Source organism: Corvus hawaiiensis, chromosome 16 (genome assembly GCF_020740725.1).
Source record: "Corvus hawaiiensis isolate bCorHaw1 chromosome 16, bCorHaw1.pri.cur, whole genome shotgun sequence".
Classification (NCBI taxonomy): Eukaryota; Metazoa; Chordata; class Aves; order Passeriformes; family Corvidae; genus Corvus; species Corvus hawaiiensis.
The window spans coordinates 1,673,505-1,700,164 of NC_063228.1; the positions used below are offsets into that span (position 1 = coordinate 1,673,505).

Genomic DNA, 26,660 nt, shown 5'->3' on the forward strand with positions numbered 1-26,660 from the left:
GTCAAAAGGTTTGACCATGAGTTGAGGGATTTTTTCATGTGAATTGGAATAGGCCAAGATAAAGCTGAAATAGCTATAATTCCAGAAATTACTAAATACAGCTGATGGAATATTTACACCCTCCTACTTTCCAACCCCAAGTTCACTGCGCTGGGCTCTCTCTTTACATTGGGATTTGGAAGCTGGGAATTGCTGCATGGAGGAGCAGGCACAAATACAGGCAAGCGGGAGAAAGGCAAGTTCAGCACAAGCCCAGAAGCAGCAGTGAGCGGGCAGGAGATGCTCATGTCAGTGTCATTAAAGACTAAATTTAAAGCCACCTGAAAGTCAAATCTATTATTCAGCAAGATGAATGCAGCCAATTTTTTTCTTACAAAAAGGTACTTTGGTCACTCCAAGTGAGCCTGGCATCCTTTGGCTGCAGCTATTGCAAACTGGTGTAAGGACCAACATCCATGCTACTCCAGAATGTGAAAGGGAGCCAGTGCCTTCAGCAGCAGAGCCAGTCCCTGCTGCTGAGCCAGCCCCGCACAGACCAGGGCCCCAGGCAGCTCAGGGCAGGGGGTGAAGGGCAGACTGAGCCCAGCACTCATCTCTAAGGATTTGCTCCTGTTCAGGCTGTTCACATTCAGCATCTCCTTGTTGCAGATACCTGCACTGCAAAGTTGAAAAAAACCAGCTAGTTTTCCTTCCACACACTTAAAAATGATGTGGTCACCTCCCTGCAAGGACTAGGTAGGATTCAGTGAGCATCCAGGAGTCCTGCTTGAGAAACTCACATGACAAATAAAACTAGCCAGAGTCCTATTCATAGGCATGAAAAAATAAGTAATTTGTCCCTTTTTAATTGAAAAATGTAAAAAGGACTTCAGCTTTAAATAAGACATTTTGTACAAAGCTTGAGCACAAAAAAGTGAACACCAAAGTGTCGTTATGTAAACACCACAAATGTTACTCATTTGTTCAGTAACGCACAGAACAGTGTGCGAGTTCCCCGTCCAGTGGGTGAGATTTCTGTAGCTGTTCCCCTCCCCTCAGACCTTACTGGAATACAGGAAACCCAGAAGCTTTGGAACATTTACAAGCTACAGTAGTCAGGATACATTGTGACTAAAGGATTTTTTTTGTTGTTTTTTTTTTTTTTTCTTTAAGGGATTGGTCATTTAAATATACAGAAGTACAATAATCTCACAGGTAAATGAATGGCAGCTTGGATTAGAAAAAGCACCAAAATATTTAATATACATCTGGCACAAATTTCACAAGAAGTCAGTAATGGACAAACCAATGCTTTGCTTATAAGAAAAGGAAAACCTCAGACTGTACTTAATGCTCTTCTTCCAAAAGGGACACAACAAAAACATTGCACTCAGGATTGCTATCAAGTAAAGACAACCTCTTATCACACCCTACTTGCATTGTGCCTTAGATTGCACATTCCATAAGATGCTGTTTCCATTCTGTTCCAGACACCAATGGTGAGAAAATTTGATGTAAGAAAAGTAACTGTAAAACTACAAACCAATTCAGTAGATTGGGATTCAGTAGATGCATTGTCCTGAAATTCTCCCAATTCTCCTCTAGATCAGGTTTCAAATTTGGCTGCATCCCCTTGAAAAAAAATCCTACACGAAACAGAATTTACTCCAGCTGTTTTCAAGCATTACATTTACACAGCACTTCTGATACTGCTGTCCCAAAGAGGACCCACGGGGCTGCTCTGTGACACGCAACACATTCATCATTTCCCAGAGTGAGAAAACTGGCTCATACAGGGTTATCTCCTGGGTAAGTCTGAAAAGGCAAAACACCCCCGGCACCCAGCCCGGCAGATCTGACCCTGCCCACCCTCGCTGGTTACTGAGGAGCCGAGAGGCCCAGCAGGGAGCGGTACTCACAGGAGGCGCAGTGACAGCCACGCAAAGCCTGCTCCCGTTGCTTCCTTAGTTACACCGAGTTCCTTCTCTGAGAGCAAACACCACCAAAGTGCACTCCTTCCATACGGGAGGACTCGAGGCTCAACTGGGGCCTCACGATCCACAAGAGAGAAACGAGGCTGCACCAACCAGCGGTCCCAGGCCGACCCTTCTCCACAGCCCATCAGGGCCCTGCGGTTGCTTCATTCCCTCAAGACCAGCCAGTGGAAACCCCAACAAAACGAACAGGACAGAACCCTGCCAATCCCATCCATGGCTCCCGGAACTTGAGTTACTCAACAACTAACAGCACAAGGCCCCAAAACCCTCCTGCCAGCCCATCTCTTTTTTAAAGACTACTTCAAACTTACAGATAAGAAAGCAAGTGTATTTTTAAATAACTTTGTTTAGCATGACTTAAAAAGTCACAACTTCAAAATATGGAGCACTAATCTGTGAAGTCCTCTAACATGTAACACACATGGGAGTAGCAGCCAGCCTTCAGCTCCACCAATACTCTGTGCAGGTTTGCCACCTCTGGTCACACAATCTCCACTCTCATGGGCCCAGAGAAGAGCAAGAGTCAGCAGCTGTAACTGCATAAAATGGCAACATTCAAGTAAACACGCTGCTTCAACAGTAGGCAACCTTTAGTCCAGATATAATTTACAGGGGGGGAAAAAAAGAAACACTTTACAGCACAAACACTGGAGATGGATTTTTTTCCTGTGTGTGAAATGACATGTTATCCAAAAAGGGCTTATCTGAAGAGTGCAATTATGCAATGATAGAAACTTATTAAAAATTAAACAAAAAACAGTATTACCTACAGAACCTGTTGGATTTTCAAAGACTGAGGATTGCAATAGTAGCAAGGAACCGCTGCAATGTCAGTGATTTAAGGCAAGCTGTTAGGACAAGAACGTACATGCTCCTTTTACCTTTTATCTCACATGTCCCCCGTTCTCTTGAAATACGTGCCCGTCCTGATAGTGCAAGAGGTCACACCCCAAAACCAGCCCTCACACTGGAAGAACCTTGCAGCAGCAGTTGCTACAGCATCGCTCTATGGGGGATTTGCCGTGACAGCAACTGTGTTGCAGCTTGCTTTGGGGGAGGAAAGGAAGGACACAGATGTGTTGCATGGAAAAGAACACCCCCAATGTATTCATGAACACAGCTGAGCACCGAAGCCACTCCGGCATCTCCAGTTCCCTTGAGAACGCTCCAGCTTTGCTCAAGCACAAGGGTTTTATCCTGAGCACGATTCTGACCTCAGAGAGAAAAAGGATGAGTGCAGCCTTTGCACTTTCGCAGCTCCCATCTTTGCTGGGTGTTACAAGTCCAGTCCAACATGGAACAAAACACAGTATTTTTGATTAAAAGAAAAATACACTCATGGCACTGCATCAGGTGGGTTCCTAAAGCTTTTCAAGGGCAAATGAAAAGGCTGATGGCTCCCTCTTGGGGAGCAGCTGCTCCATCTTCAATTCATTGTCAGTCCAGGCAGCCTGACCAGGGAAGAGGAGGTGTGGTGACAGAAGCCCCTGAGCCACAGGCCACGTAGCTCTGCTCGCTCGCTCTATTGCACTCCAAAAGTAGCACCCGGGAGGACCAACTCTTGCTTGCAGCTTGACCCGGCCCCCTTCCAAAGGGTCCTTTGCATACAGGTTAAATGCAGGATACCAAAACTATGGCAAATAGATAATACTTAACTTGGGTCAATTAAAAAAAATAGATTACTCATCCAGGCATAAAATCCTGGGACAAAAGGATGGTAGCCTTAAACTATTCAAGTCTAAGAACAAGAGGTAGAGATACCTACGTACTTCATGGTGAAGGAGTTACAGCCTTCTTTCTGTCTTACAATCTCATGAATTTCACTTCAGTTCACACTATAAAACCAAAGGGTCAATCTTCAATAATGCAGAGAGAAAATGTTAACACTGGTGGGTTCGTTTGCACACAACAAAATTTAAGCAGACATTTTGCTTTAATACTTATTTGAAAAAATATGTTTTTCTCTATATTGAAGCACTACCCTGAAGAATTTTGAGTTTCAGGTTAAGCATCTTCCTTTTTTATATGAAAGGCTAAATTCACATGCACACACTTTGAGCAGAGTGGGCTCAAGGGAAGAACTGGGTGCCCAATTTACTGATCACACTGCAGAACACAAGGCTGCAAGACCCAGAAACTCACAATGACTATTATTTACCAAAGAATGAGAATGATGTAACCTCAGCCAACAAACTATATCACAACTGAGGTGGCTATTAACTACATGGTTTCTTTAACTTTGCTGGGCTTTTTTTGGATACAAGGCTTAGAACTGTAAGTATAATAGTTATGTTGACAGTGTCACAAAAAGTCTAAGGTCACTGGTCAGTGCATAGGTCTGGGAACCACGGGTGACAGGCTAGTCCTGGATCCGTAGGTTCTTCAGGCTCTGATGGACACACAGAGAGTGAAATAAAAGTCACCCAGTAAAGCTGCTGCTGCCCCCAGCACTGTGACCACCCCCGGTCCACGGGAGGAGGGGCTGCATCCCTCTGCCACCAACCCGAGCCACTCCCTCCTCAGCAGAGCAGCCTGAGCTCATTTCATGCTCTCAACTGTGCTTGGCTGAGAACTGTCCTGGTTCAGAGCTGATCCAGGAGATCAGCCGGGCCAGCCCAGGGAAGTGGCTCTCACAGTCCCAACTGCCAGAGCTGCAGCTGCTTCTGTGCCACCTGCCACACCTTCAGTCATTTTCCTGTGGTCCTTTCACTAGGATTGCACAGTACTAAAAAGCTGTAACTCTCCATGTAGAATAGCACCAGCAGCAAGTAAACTCACAATTTGGTGGTCAATTCCAACTCATTTCCTCGGTCATGTTTTATGGCCAGCTACGGGTGGGATCTTTCAAATCCTTACTTGAATCAAGACATAGTCTTTGACCTCAGAAATGCACCCACACGAGTAAAAATTAGCGCAATTAAGCCTCCAGTTTATACGGAAGCCAAATTTTAAAGGTGTTGCAAACTGTAATATGGTGTAGGTGGTGTTTTATTACTAGGGACTAAAGTTTACAGGAGTTGTATTTCTTTGCATATAAGAGAAGGCAATAAAATGCCACAGATTGTGGATGTCAGACCAGTTTTCCAGTATATTACTCTATCTATATAGTTATCTATAGTTATTTATCCCAAGTTGCAGCAGATTTACTACATGCATAAAGTTTCCTAATGCATAATCTAATTTTTTAAAAAATGAAACAGTTGCAATGGTTTCAAGGATTTCATGAGAATCACTGCTCACTTACAGTCCTGTGCCCTACACAATGAAGAATTAAATTATATAAAAATGATGAGTGAATGTATTTGGCCTGTTCCACAGATATTCACAGTTTAACCATTAAACAAGCACATTTTCAGAGGCTCCAATATTATTAAAGACTTCTCAGAAACACACACAAACCCCACTCCCTCACCCCAGCATTACAGAGTCCGGGCGAGTCTCGTTTGGGATCACAAAATCACCAGGCAATCCAAGAGAAGGTCTGACGGCCTCGCCCACTGCCAGCACTGCCAGAGAGCTACACCTTCAGCTCCTGCTTCAGGAGTTTAAAACTGACACAGGTCTGGTGTGCATTCTGTAATTAAAGGACTGAAATCAGGCTAAAAATAAGTGATACTTTGCTAGGTAGATCATTTGGTTATTTTTGCAAGTACCCGGCCCAGTGGGTGGAGTTGCTCCTGCCTGGCTGGAAGCAGCAGAACAGGAGCAGGGCTGTCCCCCACGCTGAACACGTGGGACTCGGCCATTGGCAATGGTATGTCCTTTTCCCAACAGGAAACCAGCTTTGCCCTTCGTGTGTGTTCACCTCTGCCTCTAAAAGGAAGCTGTATTACATCTGATACATTAAAATGGCTGAGCCTGATGTGCTACAGATTGATTTCCTCACTGCTGTCCACATTCTAACTGCAGGACAAACACCTTCCTTAAAGAGCTCTGTCCCTCATCCTTTGGAGCTGCTGCATGCTAGGGTGTAAATCACAAGCTGCCATGATCTGGTGTGCAAGCATGCACTGCCTACCCATTTGAATAGTTACTCTTCACATTCTGGACATTTTAAATTTCCTTTAGGGGGAAAAAACCAAGGGATGAACAAAAGCATTTAACACCTGAATGAATGAAGAGTCTCAAACTTACAAATACAGTCTTCATTTACTATCAAATCATTTTCCTTTTGGAACTTTTCCTAACAAAGCAGCCTCTGTTGGGAAATTTATTTTAGTCTTTTAAAAATAACAGCACCAGCAAAAGTCTCACCATAAATTCAACGATTCCAGCACGAGTGCTTTGGCCTGCTTTGCTCACCAAATCAGAATAAGGTTTTGCTGCCAAACACTTTTGTGCCACAGAAGGTTAGAAAAGCAAGGACAAAGCTTTGGGTGTATTTACCCAAAAAACAGCAACTTCAGGGTTCTCCTCCTGCAAAGCAACAGATTCAGCTGCATCTAAAACAACGACATTTGTTTTCCACAGCTTGTCTCCCAGCAAAAGTAGCATGGACTAAACTCTCCTTTTATTAGATGAAAGAGATGCTATCTGTGGCTTGTGGGTTTGTTTTTAAACAGTTTGCACTACCCACATTTTGTCAGTGATTTATGACCTCCGAGCCAAGCTACTGCAGGGCTGCACACCAGCAAAGCCAGTCCCAGAACTCAGGCAAATCCTACTCCTGTTTCTGCTAACCCCCCTGGGGCACAGCAGATGTGCAAAGCTGACATCCTAGACCTGGTGACAAGCTCACCACTTAACACCTGTTTCCCTTTAGCTTTAAAACCCTTATATCACAAAAGCCATTAGATGCTATGGATGACTGTCCAGAATTTTTTTGTTTTGGTTTTGTTTTCTTCAGCTGAAGTTGTTTTATGATCCTGAAATGCAGCTCTGAAAATAAACAGTGTGTAACGGAAGTATATCAAATTCATTAAGCCAGCACTTGGCTATAGAGAAAGCCTTGGCAATCAATCCTTTTACCAAAAGGTGTAAAAAAGTTGACATACTAAAATTAAAAAAGGTAGCATCAATAACCAAAAAAGTTTCAACCAGTGTTAATAAAACTCCCTTTAAGTCACAACAATTTCAACAGGCAAATAGTCCCAATACAGGCATTGTAAAATAATAAATTGACTCCTATCCAAGTATTATCAAATCAGTCTAAAAATGACTCATCTACACTGTTGTCATTAAGAACACATTAAGAATTCACTTTTTCATCAGATGCCAATATTGTTGCTCCAGAAAGTGTGGAGTATTAACTGCAATTTAGCAATTAAACATATGCTTTAAAAAATTGGTTTGTCAATATTAATGCAAAAGATAGTTCCTTACATAGAAGTACTGTGCTTGCCAGACAAGTAAGGTAATACTTTAGGTATAAATCAAACAAGTTAAAGCAGAATTATACCACAGTTTTCCTTGAAGACTTAGGATTTGTGTGTTGCTTCTGTCAATGTTTAGCAAACTTAAGAAGCAGAACCTTTGGTTCTTTTAGTCAAGTAAAAATATTCTCATGTAACCACAAAAATACAACTTCCAGAGAAAATGGAAGTCCATCAACAAGTCCACTTTCAATAAAACTGAGGTAGTACTGCTCTTTTATTACATGAATGTGTAAAGAGATTTAGATACAAATCATCATCTACCACTCAGTTGACTGACAGGTACAGTAATTTTATAAAACAATCCCAACATTTAGTTTGAAAGTCCAAAAAAAGGAATGATCTGGACTCCTTCACTAGGAGTTAGCTCAAAATGGGAATTAGCCATATTACAAAAAGCTGTTGCTTATGTTGGTTTTTAGAGCCTTATTACCCAGGATTAATGCATTTATAGTTAACACTGCTGTTCATCTTGGTATAAAACCTTAAAATTATTACAGCCTAAAATTTCAACAATGTAAACAGCACTACACACAGTACAGACCTGCCCTGACAGATGTAGTATGAAAAACTTAATCTGGCACTGTATAATTTAGCAATGTTAATTTAACCTAACTAAAAAGTTCTACATTGTGCAAGAAGTATCAGACTTATTTATACTAATCTGAAGTCTTAGGAAAAAAAAAAAAAAAACAAACAAACCAAAAATGCTTAACTTGTAGCCAGGGTCAAATATTTCAGGGCAAGAATAAAAGGAATAACCAAAATTAAGAAAGTGCCTAAAACATGATACAGCATTTTAGAGCCCTTTCAAAGACAAGGCAGAAAAAGGTGTAAAGTAGAAAAATCTGGAGCCTCGGTAATTTCCAGAAACATCCAGAGTTTACATTTTGTGAAGGGCAACAAGTCGCTTTTGTCACTGCTGCTCGGCCGCCGCTAAGTCTGTTCGTCTGCACACAGGCCCTCTGTGTCCGAGGACAGAACACATTTGGTTTCCTCTTCCTTTTTCCTTCGCTCCATTTCCCACTCCACAAAGGTATCGAAGAGACTCGGCCAGGCCTCGTCCTCACTGTAGTTGCTAAGGTCCGGTCCAATCACCTGAGTAAAATTTAGAAACATGTTCCACGTGTCCCGGGAGATTCCCTTGATTCCTGAGGGGTTCTTGATTAGGAAGTGTAACCACTGGTCCAAAATAGGGGGCTTGTTTTGGGTGAAGACTAATTTCCAAAGGGCAATGGCTATTTCCCGATGTAGCGACCTCTGTCCTTCTTCAGAGTCCAGGCCAAACTGGAAGGTGAAACGATAGAGATCCTTGAATTTATCTTCCTGCTTGGCTTCATTTAGGAGGCTGGGGAACCTTGCACAAATGCCATCAATGCTGTCTGCATTTATTGCTTTGCAGCCGTCAAAAAACTCCTTCCTGTTAAGCAAGAGAAGAGAAGTCAGAGTGAGCTCTTCCCACCGACCTCGCGTGCCGAACACGTCCCGTCTCCGTTCAGCTGCATCAAAGCAAAGAGGACCACCTGGACAAGACAAGGTGTACCCTCAGACCCAGTGGCACAAAGGTTTTGGCAAGGGGAGCTACTGGAAAGAGAGACAGTCCCAAGGCCTCAAGTCCTTAAGGCCTGGGGAACCACACACAGCCCCCAGGTCTGCTGGGGCACTGTTAGCCTCTCAAAGATTCTGCTCTCTGGCTTTTCTGGACATTTCCACATCCTGGAACGCCTTTCACATTAACAAGTGAATCTAATTTACCACAGAAGAAATTCCATATGTTTGAAATGTTACCCCAACTTGATTCAATACTGCCCATGGCTAAATGCCCATGCTCTGGGTGAGCTATTTGCAAGAGACAGTGCAGTCCACTTCTGCTTTTCCTTGGTTTGTGGTTGCTCTTCCAGCCTGCAAAACCAAAAGGGAGCCACTGGTGTGGGTCAGCAAGGCACTTGCTGAGAGCATGGAAGGGAGCACGGCATCACAGGGGCTACAGCACAATGTATCAACACTGCTCGAAGCACCAGTCCTGTACCAAGTGGGTACACCTTTAGCTCCAGTTTCTCTGATGCTCCTGTGCAAGTGTTACAACCAGCCAGGAGAGCCAGCAGGCTGACACACGAGGGAAGACAAGAGATGGAGCAGCACTCAGGAGAACAGACCACGCTGTTTTCTTTGATGGAAGAAGTCCATCAGCACCTGTACCATGGAGCATGCCCTTCAACAAATCTAACCTCTCACCACTAGATTTGTCCTCCCCAAGGAAATTAAAACCCGTTTATAATACTCATGGTAGCTGTGCAGAATCACAGACACTACTTACAATTCCTTTACCATTTTAGCAAATACCTGCATCGCCAGCCTCCAGTAAATCCACATTTGCATTCCAGAGTAACTCATCCTTTTGACACACACCCACAGCCACAAAGACTCTGAAGATGCTGTTCAGTGCACAGCAGAGGCTTGGGTCAAAGCTCTGAACACCAAAGTAATTTTGAAAGTTATAAGCTCAGTAAAAATAGGCAGCATTACTCAAACCAATCTAGGTAGACCAAAAAACAAAAAAATTCCTTCTCTCCCTGCAAGTCTTGTAGGCAGTCTTTACTTGCTCTTACCTGGACATTGCTAATCAAGCTGGGGGAGGCTGCTGCAGTTTGGGTTTGCTTGTGGGCTTTGTGGGATAAGTTTTAGCCCGTCCATTGTTTCCTGTAGCATCACACATGCTGTCAGCCTGCTGACTGAGGCCCTTGTCCAGCAGGGCAGACAGCACTTTGAACAGCAATCATTTGTCAGCCAGTATGAAACAGCTACCAGTGTCAAAACCCTCACATTTCCTTCCCTCTCTATGCTTTAACAGGATTACTCTTGGAAAAAGACATTAAGTGTAACACTGGCTGCACAGGAACAATTCTGTCATTCTTTCACAGACTGTTAACAGAGTTAGTAGCAATTACTAAAGAATCTCACATCACTTTAAAGGAAAAATTAATTTCAGTGTCCAATCTCATCACCATGATAATGCTGGATACAGTAAATTGCTTTTGGTAAATCAGGAATAAATTAATGTCTACAGAATCTCACTACACTGTTCATCACAAGCAGCATAATGGCCAAAACCACATCATCTGAAATCCAGTGTGAGGGGAAGGGGAAAAGAAGACAATACAAAGCTTACCTTCTGCAGTGGTAGGAATTAATTTGATCAAAATACAAATGTTAGAAGAAATAAGTAAGTGAAGCTAATGAGGCTGTCTCTCCAATGTACTGCTGACAGGATACACTTAACATATGAAAATAATTACAAGTTCTACAAGAACTAACCTTGTAAATTTGCACATGGTAGCAGCCTGGAATTTCCAAGCCAAAACTAGTACTTTAAATTCAGTGGGATCAACACAGAGGTCATTGCAAAATCGTTCCATTCCTTCTTCCAGTATGGCATCTTCCCGCTCGTCCTTATACCTCCTGAATAACTCCCCAATCCTTTGAAGAGAAGATTCCTCTGCACTGCAAACAGAGTCTTTCTTTGTATCTCCAGAAAACGTCGGAGGCTGACTGGACTCAACGGCAGCGTCGGTTTTCTTTGTCCCATTCACAAGAATGTCTCCTGAAGCCTTCCCGCAAGCTGAGCCATGGTCGTCTTTGTGGACTGCACTTCTCTTGCTGTGGGACTTGCTGCCAGATTCTCTTTCCCCATTTTTGCTGCCAAGGGTAGAAGAAGGATTCTTGCACTTGGTGACACACTGGCCCATGATGTTGCAAGCCCAGCTCCTAGCGCGGTCCCCCTGCCCTTGGACACCCTCGCAGCTGCTCTTCAACACATCTCACCATGCCATTAGCAGCGCTCAGCTAACCTGAAAAACAGTTTCAGAGTCAAACTGCTGTGTTTCTACAAAGAATATCTGAAGTATTAAATGTGGGATAACATTTGCCATTAAGCGACCGACTTCAGGATATTTAAGGTTTGTGTACTGCAAAGGAGCAGTGTACACAAGGCTGGTATATGCCATAAATTTCAGGCAATTTCAGGCTGTTTTACCTAGAAAGCAATGCAGCTCACTCAGTGGCTGCACTATACTAACGGGTCCTAATAAAGGAAATTCCTAAAATTCTTACTGCAGCATAGGTTACAAAGAGGTTGATTCATGTACAGGCTTCATCGCGACAGACTCGTCTAACCCAGAAATATTTTAAAGGAAATGTTTTTTAAAAGTATACCCACACTTTATATATAGAATATAAAACACTGAAACAAAGCAGGGAAGGAAGGACGGGGACAGTGATGGGACAACCTGGCAGAGACCTAAGCACTGGATCTAGACTGTACCTTCAGCAAACCAGCAAAAGGGGCTTCTCAAGGAGGTGGGGAGGAGGGAGCTGGCTGTTGGCTGTTTTTTGGGAGGAGGAGAGAGAGTGGAAGTTGTGTGTTTGTTTTTAAACAGAGTTTGGAATCTAGATTTTTGTACTTAAAATATACACAGAATGTGTTTGCAGAAAGGAGGCAACACTTCTTATGCAAGAGGGTGTTCAGGAACAGTTCATTGTTTCAAGTGGGCTCCTCCCTTCAGGTAAGGAGACAGACAGGGGAGGGGGCCTTCTTAATGAAACTTCTTCAGACAGACACACATTCAGATAAGAAGTAGTAATTCCAGTTCAGAGGGTTTTTTTTAAAATAAAAATTAAAATGCCGAAATGATTTCATCATACTCTCTTTTTATAGATCACAAAGCCCTGCATATTTGGAAAAGATATTTTAACCACAGAAAAGGCTTCTCCAATTTTCCGTGTTAAAACCAAGCTAACACTCTGACACTGTCCTATCAGCGAGCAGCCACACCATGGACAGTCCATTTCTCAGAAATGTCAGCTCCAAGAAAGCAATTGCTTATCATATTCCTCCTTTACCCACTTATTTGCATTTCACCTCTGCTGTCAGTTAGGCAAAAGCTTCAAACATACAGATTGCCTTGACTTTGTGTACAGCTTCCAGTTTAGAATTAGAACAAGAAAGAAGAGAGACAAAAATTTAAAAATCAAGAAATACAATAGCTGTCATGTCAGTTTTACTGTATTCTTTCTTGGGCAAAGCTTTACTGAGACTGAACCCCTCTTCTAAGCTGTAAACCAACAGCAGCAGCAAGTACAGATGAATTCTCAGATATTAGGATTACAAAAACAAATCTTCTCTCAGCCATTATACCTGTTTTGACAAAACAGCACCTGTGCAGCTTCATGAGCAAAAAATTTTGCCAGTGGAACTACAACAGCCAAGATGCTGGATTTCACTACCTGGCTTCCCTTTCCCTCCCCAGTCCCTTTTCTTAAGCACATAACCCATACACAAAACTAACAAATACCTATTTTTAAGAAGCCAAAGGAACAAACATATTATATATTCTTTCATCACAATGCTTTAAAGATGAACTTTGCAGCATCATTTTTACAGGCAAGCAAAGTTTGATTTAATGTGTTCAATAAATATTTTAATTAAAACAATTTTTAAAAATTAAAATCACTAAAAATAGTTATTTTAAAGGATTCATAAAAATATGCATGTCAATATAAACAATCCATAAGACAATTTCACTGGTCCTTAGTTCTTCACAGCTCTGTCAGTTGCAAAGCACAGCCTGGCACTGATTTCTGTGCTGCCAGGTGCCTGAGTAACATCGTCCTCTCCAGTCTACACCAGTCATTATTTCATTACACCAAAACAAACAGGATATTAGTAGGCAGTGTAAAAACTGCTTAGTGATTAACTCCCACATACCAGCTTTTCCCCCCCTCCCCATCTTTAAATTCATCAGAACTCAAATGCTCAATCTACACTAATTCTTGTTCTTCCATCAGTTTCTCAGAGGCAGCTAGCACCACACTGGACAGATTTTTCTTTAGAGAAAAGCATGCAGGTAAAAGAACAGAATAAAAAATCCTGAGTACAGACTAGTATTAGAGCTTAAAGCAGAGTCTATGTAGTATAGAAAACTTTCTGCTCAAAGATGTAACAGCAGTTATTAGCTATTGTGATTTGGAACAGCTTTTCCCTGTGGGAAGGTTAAGGAACAGCTGCCTATTAGTGAACAGTACTTTCCTCTAAAGTAGTCAAATCACACACATCATAATTGACAGATTAATCGAATTCACTCGAGGAATCCCAATTTAAAGGGCTTTTTTTAAAAAAAGGCAGTTTGCAAGACTGTGTCCATAATTTTCCTAATACAAGTGACTCATGCTGTCATGCTTCCTAAGCAACAGCTTGTATTAACGATGATAACAATCTCATGTTCAGGTTTACAAAGTGACATCACCAATGTGATGAAACTGATGGGTTTTAAAGACATTAGCTGTCACAAAAAGAGCATTACAATACATAGAAGGAAGAAGTGTCCCACGAGCAGTTTTCAAAAACAAGCAAGCCCAATAGCATTAGCCCCTAGAGCGCAAGCTAACCACCTCCCTCACATCGTACCCCTCTAACAAACACATTTCCTGTACTCCTACTTGCCTTACAAAGAGCTGAATGCTGCTCCTGAACAGCCACTGCCTGGGCACTGCTAGCACTGCTCTTCCCTGCAGCAACTGAGTTCTTCCTTCCTCCTCCCCCTGCTGAGGAGGTTTTCAGAGCACAATCCTACTCCTTATGAACAAACACTAGAAGATACTGATGTACAGTTGCTGAAATTCCTCACTTTTCTTCTACATGAAACTTGATGCCATGTGCCAGATACTTAGAAGCATTCTACCCCAAAAATAGCAAAACCAGCTCGGGAAAAAAAAATCCAAACTGCATCCGCTGGCAGCTTGTGCATGTATCTGGTTTTGTAAGAGAAAAGTCTTCTGGCACTCCATCAGTTACCCTTTTGTAAATTGCCTTCGCTGAGCTGGATCCACTTCACTAACTAGTCACCTCCGCTTCCTACATGACTCAGGTTTCAAGGCATGAAAGGAACAAGAGCCTCGGAAGGAGATAGAAACAAGTGGGAGAAGCCGGCCCTTTTGTTAAGGAAGGCTGGAGAGAGGATCTAATTGCAGCATCAGGAGCTGCAGTGAAGGCAGCGTTCAGGGAGTGGGAGAGAGCACCCTCAGGAAGGTGAACAGGGCCGTGCGCTCGGCTCCAGAGCACAGCGAGTGTCCCGGCTGCGGCAGCGCCGGGAGCTGCAGAGAGATCACTCCCAGCTGGGTCAGGAACTGCCAGTATAAAGTTCTCGTGTACCCCAAGGTTACACCGGACTGGTGGCAAAGCACCAATTCCCAGAAGGATCAGTGCCCAAAAGCAAAATTACTAACAGGCTTGTGCAGCATAAAAGCAAGACATAAAAGGCAGCAGTGACCGCTACTTTTGCCATTCTACTAAAAAGGATCAAAATTCAGGGCTAAGGTTGGAATGTGCTCAGCACTTCAGGATGCAGTGCTCCCAAAGAAGTCTATTACTCAGAAAAGTATTGAGCAATGATCTCCAGTACATATGAATCACCAAGATGCCCATGAGGCCGTCTTCCACATCACAGGATCTGCAAAGCAGAGATCCACAATGACGTTCTCTGCACCTTTCTAGAAAGGAGTCAGCAGCTGGGAACACAGAAAGATGAGTGCTGGTGAATACAGCCAGCTAAAGGAAAGTCACCCTCTAAGAACAAAGGATGTGCAGAGCCATATGGCCCCACACATTAAATGAAAACCTAGAGAAGATTACAAAGGCCTTAGCTAATGCTTGGTGGGGCTTTTTGATTTGGTGAGGGTTTTGTGTGGGGTTTCTTTCTAAGTGCTGTAAGGAATTTGCAGCATTTTTCCTCCATTTTCAAGTGACCAGATCACACATAACCCAAATTTGAAGGGAGCAAAACAAAGTGACTCAGTAATAACTCTCAATCATACAGGCACACCGTGGAACAATTGAAAACAGCAGCAATGAAGTGGGGGGGAGCTGGCAGGAGGAGAGAAGATGCAAAGGAGATATTTAAGTAACCCTGTATTTTTCTTTAATGACTGATGTTATTGTAGCAATAGAAATTATTGGATATGTCCAGAGAATAACAAGCAAAACAAGCATTATGCTGTTTAATAAAGTGTTGCATCAGAAGGTATTTATAATGAGTTTCAAAACACAGAAAGTATCAAGAGAATAGAGGGAAAAACTTTCCATACGTTCAAGAAGACCTCGAAGACAAATTTAGGAAATCTCATAACAAAAGGGGAGACAGCTCAGCCAACCACTAAATCCCTTTCCAAGTAGCATTGCACTAGCTAAGGCAAAGACAACATTGCTAGAGCTTAACTAAGCCTCAACCCAGCCTCAGCTTTTCACAAACACTTGAGCATAGTCTGCAAGAATTTTACAGAATTCCGCTGTGCATTATCTACCTTTTAATGGACAGGGATACATGACTTTTTGACTTTAAAAACAGCTGAGAGTAGGGAACAGTATCATGGATGCTCTGTCTGTTTCCAACTCTGAACAGATACACAGAGCTTCCCACTGGGGAGGCAGGAGAGGATCACTGCCACTGCTGAAGCAGAAGCAATTGCTGCTCTAACAATTGTGCTGGACAAGTGATCTTGTAAGCAAACATCTAATACTTACTTAGTTTCAGCTACACAGGGAATCATTCCACTAGCTGCACAGCTTCCTTTAGGCTCCCTGGGTTCCACATAGAATGCTGGAAGACAAAAGACCACACAAATCTTTACATTTAGGAGAGGCTATGAAAACCATGAAATGCACCAAATCACTGAGAACCAACTGTGTATTTAATAAAACCATTCAGAGCCAAACTCCATTTGTTCAAAGAGTCATTTTATAAAATACTACTTCACTTTTTTGACTTATAAAGTAGCATTAACACCATTAACTCTGCATTGTCATATAAACCATAGAACAGGTACTGAAAACAACAGACAAATTCAAATGTTTGTAAGGAGTAAATAGACACTTCCGGATACTTTTATGGCTTTCAGCATGGCAGAGTTAATTCCTCATTTCATGCACTCAAAGCAAAGCAGAGGACATGCTATCACTGTCACTGCATGTTAGCTGAGCGCTGTTTAATCTGTGAATGCCAGACAGCTGCTACCTAGCAAAGCATAATTTGGGTCTGGAGAGTAATTCTCTTTTTTCATTCTCTAGCACATTCTTTTCCATGTTTGTTTTCCCATGTTCAGTCGAGCTGGCTCAACTTCACTTCTCTTAAATTCACAGCTCTGCTGTATAACTAGGAACCTCTGAAGAGATGACAGACAGAGGTATATCTGGTTTGTGTAGCAAGAGCTGCAACTGCAGCCCCTAGTCAACACCTCTGCATCTGATCTAGAAGAAAAACACAACAAACAAGAAATCTCTGGCAAAGCTCCCCTGCTCTACCATACTAACATAAACACTAAAACATCTTTACAGCTCTTAGTACACCTAGGGAGCAGACAGGTGATCAAAAGCTGCCTTGCTGCATACTTACCTTTACAGGAGATTGACTTCTTAGGAAACAAGCAGGAACATTAGCTTGTTCAGAGCTTTCTGCAGCAGAAAGAGGGGACTCAATGTAGAAGGACAACCATAAAACAAGGTCTTGTCATACATGCCAATCTCCACATGAGTTTTCCCCGAACCTGAATCCTATACGTGGATTAGGAAAATCTGACTGACACATAAAACCTGCTTTAGACCAAAGCTGTTGATAAGAGCTTTAAAAGCCCCAAACATTTCAAAATGCCTGGAAACTCTGGGGTGGTACTTTCACTCATATACACACACAGAGCAAAAACATATCTCCACTGAACCATTTTTAGGCATTTACTGTTGAGATGGAGACCAAAAAGTCTACTCCACACTGGGTTTATATACTCTGCTCTCAAACTTCATCTTCCACCAACAACCAACCACCCTTTTTCCCTCCTCCAGGGCTTCACAGCTCTTTTAGCAGACACTCCTGTGGGTGCACAGCCACCAGCCAGCTTAAATGTGCAGGGAAGCAGAGGAGTGTCTGCCTCTCTCCCGGTGGAAGTACTAGCTTGAATTTCTTCCTATTTGACCGTAGCATCCCATGAATTTCAAGAATTTAAGAAAATGTAACATCTGGCACATCTATGTTAATTTCTTCTGGGTTTCTGCATCTACATAATTCCTTTTATAAATCACCAGGGAGGAAAGAAGAAAAGGGAGGGACACAGGGTGCTGTGCAGCCTCATTCCCCAGGAACCTAAACTGAGAAGCAACATCTTACAGTTCACATTTTGAAAAATCATTGTCATGGCAACTTTTTGCAATAAACTACTTTTCAAACATATTTGTATTTCTTTGGAAAAGATCTATGATCCACCAAATCTACATTTCCAGTTGACTTACTGCACGTACTGGAAGCAAATACTTATTTCAAGTTCAAAAGAAGCTGAATCTGATGGAGATCAGCCCTACCCAGCAAAAGCCAAACTTTTTCAGGTTGTTTGAAGTAATTTTCATGTTGGCTGACCTATACACACACACACACACTGACTGGAGCCAGAAATTTTAACATCTGTTAGAACCACCAGCTACAATTCTTCCCCTTTCTTTATGTTTCTGGCCTTCCAAGTTGTCCATTTAACCTTTTAAAATTTTTTAATGTAGTAGCATGTGTAAACTTTGAAAACACAATTATAGGATATGGCATAAAAAGTTAGTATGAGTTAGCAGTTAAAAGATCAAGCTCTTCAAGGCTGTATTTAAAGGCTGTCATAGCACAGCAATGCACTGTGGCTGACTGACTACATCCTAAACCATGTACAGTGACTGCAGCGGGGGTGGAGAGAAGCATCAGCACGTTGGTGGCACAGGTTTCGGTTCAGTCCTTGGGCCACAGTCACACGGTGTAGCCGTATGCTGTGGTCGCCAACATCCCTCCCCCCGTGCTGCTGTGGAGCAGCAACACCACAGCACAGGAACTCAGACAACAGCCTGCACTGCTCGTTAGCAATCCCTCAGCAACCCACAGGGAAATGTAAGTAAGTAAACAGTGTGGACCCTCGGGATTATGGAGGCCTTTGTTTCGCTCACCTGCCTCTTTTCGCACCTGTGTCTAAGCCCCTTTGCTCTGACACTGGCTGTGAGGATCAGTGCAGACCCTCCACACCCTCAGCAGCTTGCCCAGTGGTAAGAGCAGGCAGCTTTCTCACCAAAGGTAACTTTCTTTTCTCCCATGTGGGGAATCAGTGAAGAATCAGTGGTATTTTTTCCCTCTTCAACAGGCAGAAATTGAAAGGATCAGTGCTACATGTGGAAACTTTCACTGTGCATTCCAGTTCTACACTACAATCCCAAAGCACTTTGTGCACAAGTGTTACAGCATAAAACAAACTTCAGTCAAAGCCAGCATGTTATGGGAACTGCTTATTTCAAGCCTTAACCTGCAATGAAACTTTCTCAGCAGAAGCATTCTGAGTGCAGCACAATGGCATATAATGGACTCTCCGGAGCCCAGAACACACCTCACCACATCCTCAACCAAGCACTGTGCTAGTACCAGTCTGTCACACTGATCTGCTCCGCACCACTGCTGCACAAATACATTTATGCAAAGTTACTCAAGAGGAAGTCTAAAAGCAGGAAAGTCCTGCTGCAATTAGTTGAAATGAATTATTAGTTTGTGAGGCTTCCTGCAGTTGAAGAACCTTTCAATGAATTACAGACAGGTTATGGTTTTGGGAGCAAATACACAAGAACTTTATCAATCTGCTCCAAACCAGGATAACAAACTATTTCTGATTAGCCTCAGTTTGAGCTTTGGAAACAAAACAGCTTAAGAAATGTGATCAAACTAGGTAAAATTTGATCCTAAGAACATGCCTGCATAGAGCAGAAGCTAGTTAAGTAGACACCTGAAAAGGCACCATGCTGAGTTCTGGCTGCCACTTGGCAGAAGGCTACGTGGCAGTCTATGGGAATACCAAGCCAGGCAACAGGTATGTTGGAAGCCTGAATACCTTCTCAAATGAGAAGTGGACTTCTCTGAGAAAGGCCATACTGGAAAGGATTTACTACTTTGGCAGGGAAGAGAAGGCCAGGTACAAAAATACCCCAAAAAAATCAGAAACAACTTCACCACATTTACAGTCCATAATGCCAGGCCAGGTCTCAGGGCCAAGAATCAGAGCTATCACCAAATCTCTTCCTACAGCAACCCCGCCAGTCACCAGGATGCAGGCAAAAGTCTCTTAGCAAACAACTGAGCCTTAACCTGGTGTGCTGTCACTCCAAGTCCAGAGCTTGCTCATCAAGAGAGGTTTTTCCACTCAAGACCGGGCAGAAGAAACCCACTTTCTGCACTCTTGAAGAGCACCTGACTCTGTGTGCACTCACACAACACCGCATTTCATGTTCAAAGTCCAACAAGTAGTCTTAAGAAAAAGTGGAACAGATGTTTCAGATCTGTAGCTCACTGTGTGCAGCTAATTGTGTAAGGCCAGCTTAAGGAAAAACGAATAATAGTGTGAAAAATGATAGGCAGAGAAAGAGTAAAGCACCTTACAACTTTTTCTTATGGAAGACACATTCCTTAAGCAGCTTTTTCAGCAGACACACGCATCATCCTTGAATCCCTCCCTTCTCTTTACATTCTCTAGCCACACAATACCTTACTGATTACTTCTCATTGTTTTTCCATTTGGCCCCATTAAAAAGTTTTCAATTGTTTCCTATTATGTGCTTCATCTTACTTTATTAGGTGGGTGGAATGATTTGTTAGGATTACTGTCTTTTCAGAGAACAAACCCAAGTCCGGTTAGCTAAACAGAATATAATTTTAGAAGGGTGCCTTCAGGTGCTTTTGTAATGTAAATAAATTAATGAACTAATTAATTCAGCAGCAGTACTTGTTTTGAGAAGTCTATTTAAGCTATGAGCAAGACAATGGGCAGAGGGGAAATCAAGACAGCCAAACAACGGGGCTGTTCAAGATTATGCCATCAGTTTTCAGTAAAGCTGAAACCACAACCCAAACCAGATTCCATCCAATTCCCTACGTCGTAGTCACTCATTTATTCTCATTTATTTCACTGCGCATAACTCAATCGCCTTCAAAAAACAAAGGTGCATTCCCTGAGGAATTAATCTCCATCCATTTAAAAACTACCAATATTCCCCTCCTCCCTCAAGATCCTTGTCAAAGGCCATACAAGGTCCAGCATGTACAAAAAAGCAAATTACCTTCTAACAAGAGTTTGTGTGTTTTTTCCCCTTTCATGTGCAAAGGGTGGTAAAAGAATAATCCTTCACTATTTTTCCAGGGTACACTGTAACTTTTGCACAGCATGACAGACCTTTAACACCTCGGTATGTATTATGAATAATTAAAGCAGCTCATGCCAAGGGAAGAGCTACTCTGTGCTGACACAACCAGTTCACATCTCTACAGCAAAACTGCAGGTTATGGGACCAAAAGAAACCACGACCCCTGGGTATTTGACAGAGATGCATTCCACTGAAAGCATCTGAAAGTAGTTGTGCTACAAATATTTACCTTACCCTGGCTCAATCCATTCTGCAAATTAACCTACGGAAAATTGCAAGTCTCTGTAGCCAAACCAGAATAACTTTGAAAAACCACCTCGGTCTACAATCTACTTGGCAATGGAAAGAAAAACATTTACTTTTAAACTAAGTGTGCACAGATTTTCTTTTACACTGAGTTCAGCTATCAGACTTCACCTTGAATTGTCTGAGGTGCCTTCACCAATTACATTCAGCTGAATGTAATTCAGGTAGATTATCAAGTGACTCCTGTAATAATAAGACATGCTTTAAACTAATTGTAGTAAGTAAATAACTTCATATTTCTTACTGCTCTCAACAATGAAGAAAAGACAGCAGTCACACAAAAAAAGGAAGCCCTTCTAGCAGTTCTGGCTAACAGTGTCCCTCTCCAGCAGAAAGCAGTTGTGAGAACAGTGACCCACACAGCCCCTAACACTGAAGGGACAAGTCTAAAGACAAGAGCCAGACCACCTCACAAGATCCCTGCTGGCAGCAGATGCTCATAAGGAGTTTACAGAAGGGCCATTGGCCATCTCAGTGAGTGTAACACAGTTTACAGGCTGCCAGCCAAAAGAATCACTCATTGCATGCAGTTGTGTAGGAACTTCAGTACCAGCTGACCACATAAATACTGAAATCATATCTAAGTTATGTAAAACAAATTGTTCTAAGTGAAAGCACTGACATATGAAAGTGCTTTAAGAGCATATGCTTGGATTTTTAAACTGACTGCAGTTTCTAAAGCAGAAAATACACACAGCCACCTGCTGAAGCCCTAATTCTCTCTCCTGATTTGAGTCCCAACTTCCCTACTGCAGTGAACAGCATCACCATTTCCCACTGTACAAAGGATGCTGCAGTATTTTGATGCTAACTGTATCAGCAGCTTCAAAGGAACTCCTTTTGAGTACTTGAACTTGGTCAGCAGTTGTATCAGACTCTCAGCTCTCCTTTAGAAATCTGGTGGCATTCAACCAACACACACTTTTCTTTTCATAAGTTTTCACATATTTTTGAGTTCTCTTGACATTTTGTGCCTCACAAGAAACCAGGTAGGTATCTATCCTGTACTTCATGAGACATAATCACTAACTCCAAGCACAGGTAACTGCTGGAAGCTGGAATACATCAGATCTTTGGCACTCCAGGCCACCCATTTTTATGGTGATCCAGAATACTTGAGGCTTTCTGTACAGACTCATTGGCAATGAAAATATTGAACAGTCAGCATATGACCAAAACCAAGAGTGAGGACACTTGTGTTTCTATTACTGAGCTACACATGCCTCCCATAATCATAGGCACTAAGATGATTTTCTCCCTCCCTTTCCATTTTAAAACAAAAGGATAAGACTGACTGCATTACAAGTTTCAAAGTTGCAGGAGGAAAAGCATTACACACACAAAAAAAACCTCAAAGTAAGAACTAAAAACTGTCACTTTATGCTACTACATGGATGCAAAAATAAGACTGGTATATTTCAGGAGCACATAATCCTTTTGGTTGAAAAAAACCCACTTATGTTCACTAAACAGGAAAAGTGAGACAACAAACAACTACGACTGTCATACTGTCTCTGGCAGTCTGACTTTGTGGGAATAACAAACTGTGACAGGAGGTCAGGAACAGCATTCTCACATTTTGCAAAGTAAGTTTTGTCTTTCACAAGACAGATGCTGTAGACAGAACAGCATTTATAACCATTCTTTCTGAGACACCAGAATATTATACTAGCTTATTCTCTTTACTGGAATCCTGTCTCACCACCTATGCTTTTGTTGGTTCCTCTACAGTATTCCTAGTTCTGTGAAAGAGTTCTTTAATACTTACATCTAAGTAGTCCCCTAACTGGCATTCTTCTAGCAGCAAAACACTGCAATTAAATAACCTTTAACTAAAATCCAGATTTTCTGCTTCCTTTAAGATGCAGATCATTGGACCAGAGAGCTGCCCCCCAAGACACATGGACAAACTGGAGACCTAAATGGGTCAGTTCTCAGATTATCTTTTAGGCAAGAAGCTTTGATTCCCTACTTGCTCTGTTATGGTCAGCACGGAGATCAGAACGTAAAAACACCATCACACTATCACACCAAAGCCACACGTGACAAGGAGAACCTCCTCATCTCACCACAAAGACCACTGGCACTTGTGCAGGGGAAATCAGAGCTCCCCTTAGCTTTGCCAACCCCCACCTCCCTGGGGCTCTCCAATTTGCTCACCCCCAGTCCGTCGCCAAGAGCCTTCCTCAGGGAAGGGGGAAGCCAAGGTGACAGTGAGCAATGAGAGCAGTCTGCAAGTCTTGGCTTTCCTCATCACTCCCTGGGAAGGTTTCAACCCAGATCTGCAATTACCTGACTCAAGTGAGAGGCAAAAGAAAGGAGGGGAGGAGAAAAGAGAGATCACTGACTGTTTCAAAAGCCACACTCGAGACGACTTACTGTACAGAAGACACTGAGAAAATCTGCACAGACAGTTTACTTGTGTCACATGTTTACAGGGGGTAAATTGCAGTTGGCACTTTACCAGAAGGCAACATTTGCCTTGAACATTTGCCATGAAATTACCATTGTTTCAAGTCAAGTTACTATGTTATTACTGCTGGGTAACTTAAGAGTCAAGTACACAATTAATCCGTGTCACCAATGAAGATAGTCTGCAAAACATTACAGCCATTAATCTAGTATTTTTAAAAAGGAGGAAGGGGTAAGAGACAAAAGAACTTACTAGACTTCCAGTAACCAGAAGACAAAGCCTATTAGTCAGAGGCAAATAGGGGAAAGGAAGCCAGCAAGATAAGATGCAGACCCCTAGGGAGATGCAGCCAAAGAGAAGGAGCCCAGCCAGGGAATTCTGATGAAGCTGTTAGGGGGGTTCCCTCTTATCTTCCTGTGACTACGAAGTCCCTCGAGTGTTTACAGATTGTTCTTTCAGTCTTCCAAGAATTCTGGCTACCAATATGGAGCTCCTTCTGTATTTTTAAGTATGAGGATGAAAGAAAGGACTGTTTTTCTAACATCCCATGCTTCTATTTTTATAACCTCTTCTTACTCAGAGCAGAGTTTTCCTGTTACATTCACATACAGACCCATGTGCCTAATGGAACAATAACATTGTTTCTGCAATTTGCAAGTTCTTACAAACTGCCAAAACCCCATCATGATGGATTTTATAGTGCTCCAAGGCTCTAAATTAAATTTACCAACGTTTCCCTGGTACCAATAAAGAAAATCAAGTGCTTCAGTGTAGGACAGATTTGAGCAGTGCTGGGGCACTCTCACTCCCTCCGACCTGCAGCCGTGCATCTCTATATCCAAACCCTCTGTGCATTTCTTTCTGCCATGAGGAAATGCAAGTGTAGAAGAGTTGTGTCTGTCCCTTCTTCTTCCATCCCCTTCCCATCTGCTTTATACCCCACTGCCCCATACACATCACACAGGACTTCTTCCTGTTCCTTAAGCCGAACCAAAGCAAGCAGCAGAACCAAGCCTCTTCCTTATCCACTCCCAAATTTGTCAGAACACATCCTAGAAGTCTGTCAAATTGTCTGGCAGCCCTTCTTGTTCAATATATATTTCTTCAATTAATTTCAATGAGGGTCTTCCAAAAGAGCTGTTCTTAGTTTTCTCTCAAAGCCACTCCTTCATCTGATCATCTTTATTCAATACAATTCATGCTAAATGGAAGCAAGATGTAATTATTAATGAATTTCCAAGATCAACAAATTATAAGAACTACTGACAGAAATCAGTGAGAATTTTCTATGAACACAACAACACTCAACTTTAAAATAAAGCAAGAATCTGGGCAGAAAAGGCACCTTACAGAGCCTTGAAGATCCTGATTACAGCTCATATTGCAGGCTGTCAGTCTCATAAAGAAAGCAGCCAAGTAGTACCAAAGCTGTAAGTTCCCCTGTTATTAGTTTTGTTACTTTTTTTTTTTTTAAGAATTACAGTCATTCATGCCTACATACAACTTGCTATTGGGAACATTAGGAAATAATCAGAGTTTTAGAAATCATTACAAAAGCCGGTATTTGCAGTAAGTTTGTAAAGCCAGTTGCACTTTGCAAATCTGAGCTAATTCAACACAGATCACAAGCTCCCCTTTTTCTGCTGATGCGCAGAAAACCTTTGCTTTAGACTGTGAGCTGCCTTTCATGTAAATGCGAATGTTTTCCACAGATCACCATGACACACCTGCGTGGGGAAGACTTTGAGGACAGACTACAGAACCGACAAGAACACGAGGTCAGATCTCTTTACTTTCACATGCAATCTTAACTAAGGGGCTGTGTTTCCTCTTCTGAGGATTATCTTTCACCAGGGAAACGCGCAGCAGTGTTCAGATGCACACGAGTACTCAGACACTCTCTCTTCCCATTGCTGTAGCTCAAATAAAACACTAATACTGTAGCTACACATTAACTGTTTAACAAAGAGTTTTTTAAACACATCAGAATTTGTTCAGATGATGTTTTTTGGTCAACTGTTCTCTCAAAAAAAGACAGACCATGCCAATGAGGCCTGTAATTTTCAAAAAGGTAGGGCAGTTCTGTGCTTTTTGTTTGTACAGCAATACCCCCTTTTCTTTCCAGAGCACTTAACTCATTACCCCTTTAAATTATGTGTCAGACACTGCCATTCAAAAAAATATACCATCTGTGGATCAATGCTGTATTCTGACACTTAGCATCAGCCTGTTCAGTTATCAATGTAACATTTTGAAGGGCAGCATATCAGCAGTGTTAACTATTTAAAAGATAATCAATGATTCTTTCCAACAACCAGAGCACAGATAGGATAGGCATATTCTTCCAACCAATATTTGCTCGAAACACTGATTATGCAAATTATAATTCAAGTAGTTATGAGTAGCTTATTAGTACCACCACAGCCCCAGAGAGTGATTAACGCAGATTGCAGCTTGCACAGGAAGGGTAAACACGTTCAAGGGAGGGAGGAAAAGGTGAAGCAGGAAAAAAAAGCGGCTGTGCGAAGGGGGTATGCTCAGATAGAGAGAACTACCTTGAAAATAAATCGCTTTACAGTTTATTTCTCTGTCTTTTTCCTGAAAACACTACGAACATTCACGGTCTAACGGGACACGTGAGAAGGCTGGGCACGAAGCGCACCCGAACAAAGCAGCCGCTCTCCCCGGCCCTGGGGGGCTGCGGGGCCGCCGGTAGCGACCACCGTAAGGGACGTGTTAGGACCCTGCAAACACCGGAACGGAGGAAACCAGGAGAGCCAAACCCCGGGGCGAGGCAGCACCGCCGCTCGGGGCACGGGGACGAGTGTGGGGTGGGCTCGGCCCGGAGGCACCGAGAGCCCCGGGACCGCGGGGCCGGACCCCACCGGCACCATCCGGAGCAGCGCCCGGCCGGGACCGCCCCGCCCGCGGCACCGGGGCAGCGCCTGTGCGGCCGCTCCCGGCGGGCTGTCCCGGCGCTGCACGGCTGCGGCTCGGGGGGCCCTGACGTGAGGGGGCGGCGGCGACAGCGCGGGGCCCCTCGAGCCCAGCCGGCCCTGGCGGGGCTGAGGGGCAGCGCGGCGGCCACGGACGAAGCCCGCCGCCGTCGCCCGGGCCGTGCCGAGCCGCGCCGAGCCCCGCGCTGCCCCCGCCGCTCCCGCCGCTGCTCCCCCGCAGCCCGGGCGGACGGGAAGAGCTCCGGTCCAATTCACTCACCTCCGCGGCGCCGAGCGGCTCTGCCTCCGCCGCATCACTTCCGGGCGAGCGCTCAGCTGGCGGACGCACCGTGACGTACCGTGACGTAACGTGACGTGCCGTGACGTACCGTGACGAGAGGCGGGGCG

General features: G+C 43.2%; 1 protein-coding gene across 3 annotated transcripts; it reads right to left on the reverse strand.

Annotated features, from left to right (window-relative positions):
- Positions 1-1,215: 1,215 nt before the first annotated feature.
- DCUN1D3 (defective in cullin neddylation 1 domain containing 3) lies at positions 1,216-26,632 on the reverse strand. Of its 3 annotated transcripts, none has more exons than XM_048320818.1 (4): positions 26,533-26,632; positions 15,924-15,999; positions 10,664-11,196; positions 1,216-8,768 (listed from the first exon to the last, which is right to left on the reverse strand). In XM_048320818.1, exons 3-4 carry the CDS (start codon positions 11,092-11,094, stop codon positions 8,285-8,287), a joined length of 915 nt encoding a protein of 304 aa, XP_048176775.1. In that variant the 5' UTR covers positions 11,095-11,196; positions 15,924-15,999; positions 26,533-26,632; the 3' UTR covers positions 1,216-8,284. The 3 variants fall into 3 exon arrangements, with proteins under 3 accessions (XP_048176775.1, XP_048176776.1, XP_048176777.1); XM_048320819.1 differs by lacking the exon at positions 26,533-26,632 and adding an exon at positions 16,792-16,944; XM_048320820.1 differs by lacking the exon at positions 15,924-15,999.
- Between the last annotated feature and the right edge of the window lie 28 nt (positions 26,633-26,660).

Bases quoted from the DNA above. Each gene is read 5' to 3' on its own strand.
- DCUN1D3 (XM_048320820.1), bottom strand. From the start codon at position 11,094: ATGGGCCAGTGTGTCACCAAGTGCAAGAATCCTTCTTCTACCCTTGGC. The intron at 8,769-10,663 runs GTTAGTTCTTGT...CTTGCTTAACAG, and splicing joins ACCATGTGCAAATTTACAAG to GAAGGAGTTTTTTGACGGCT.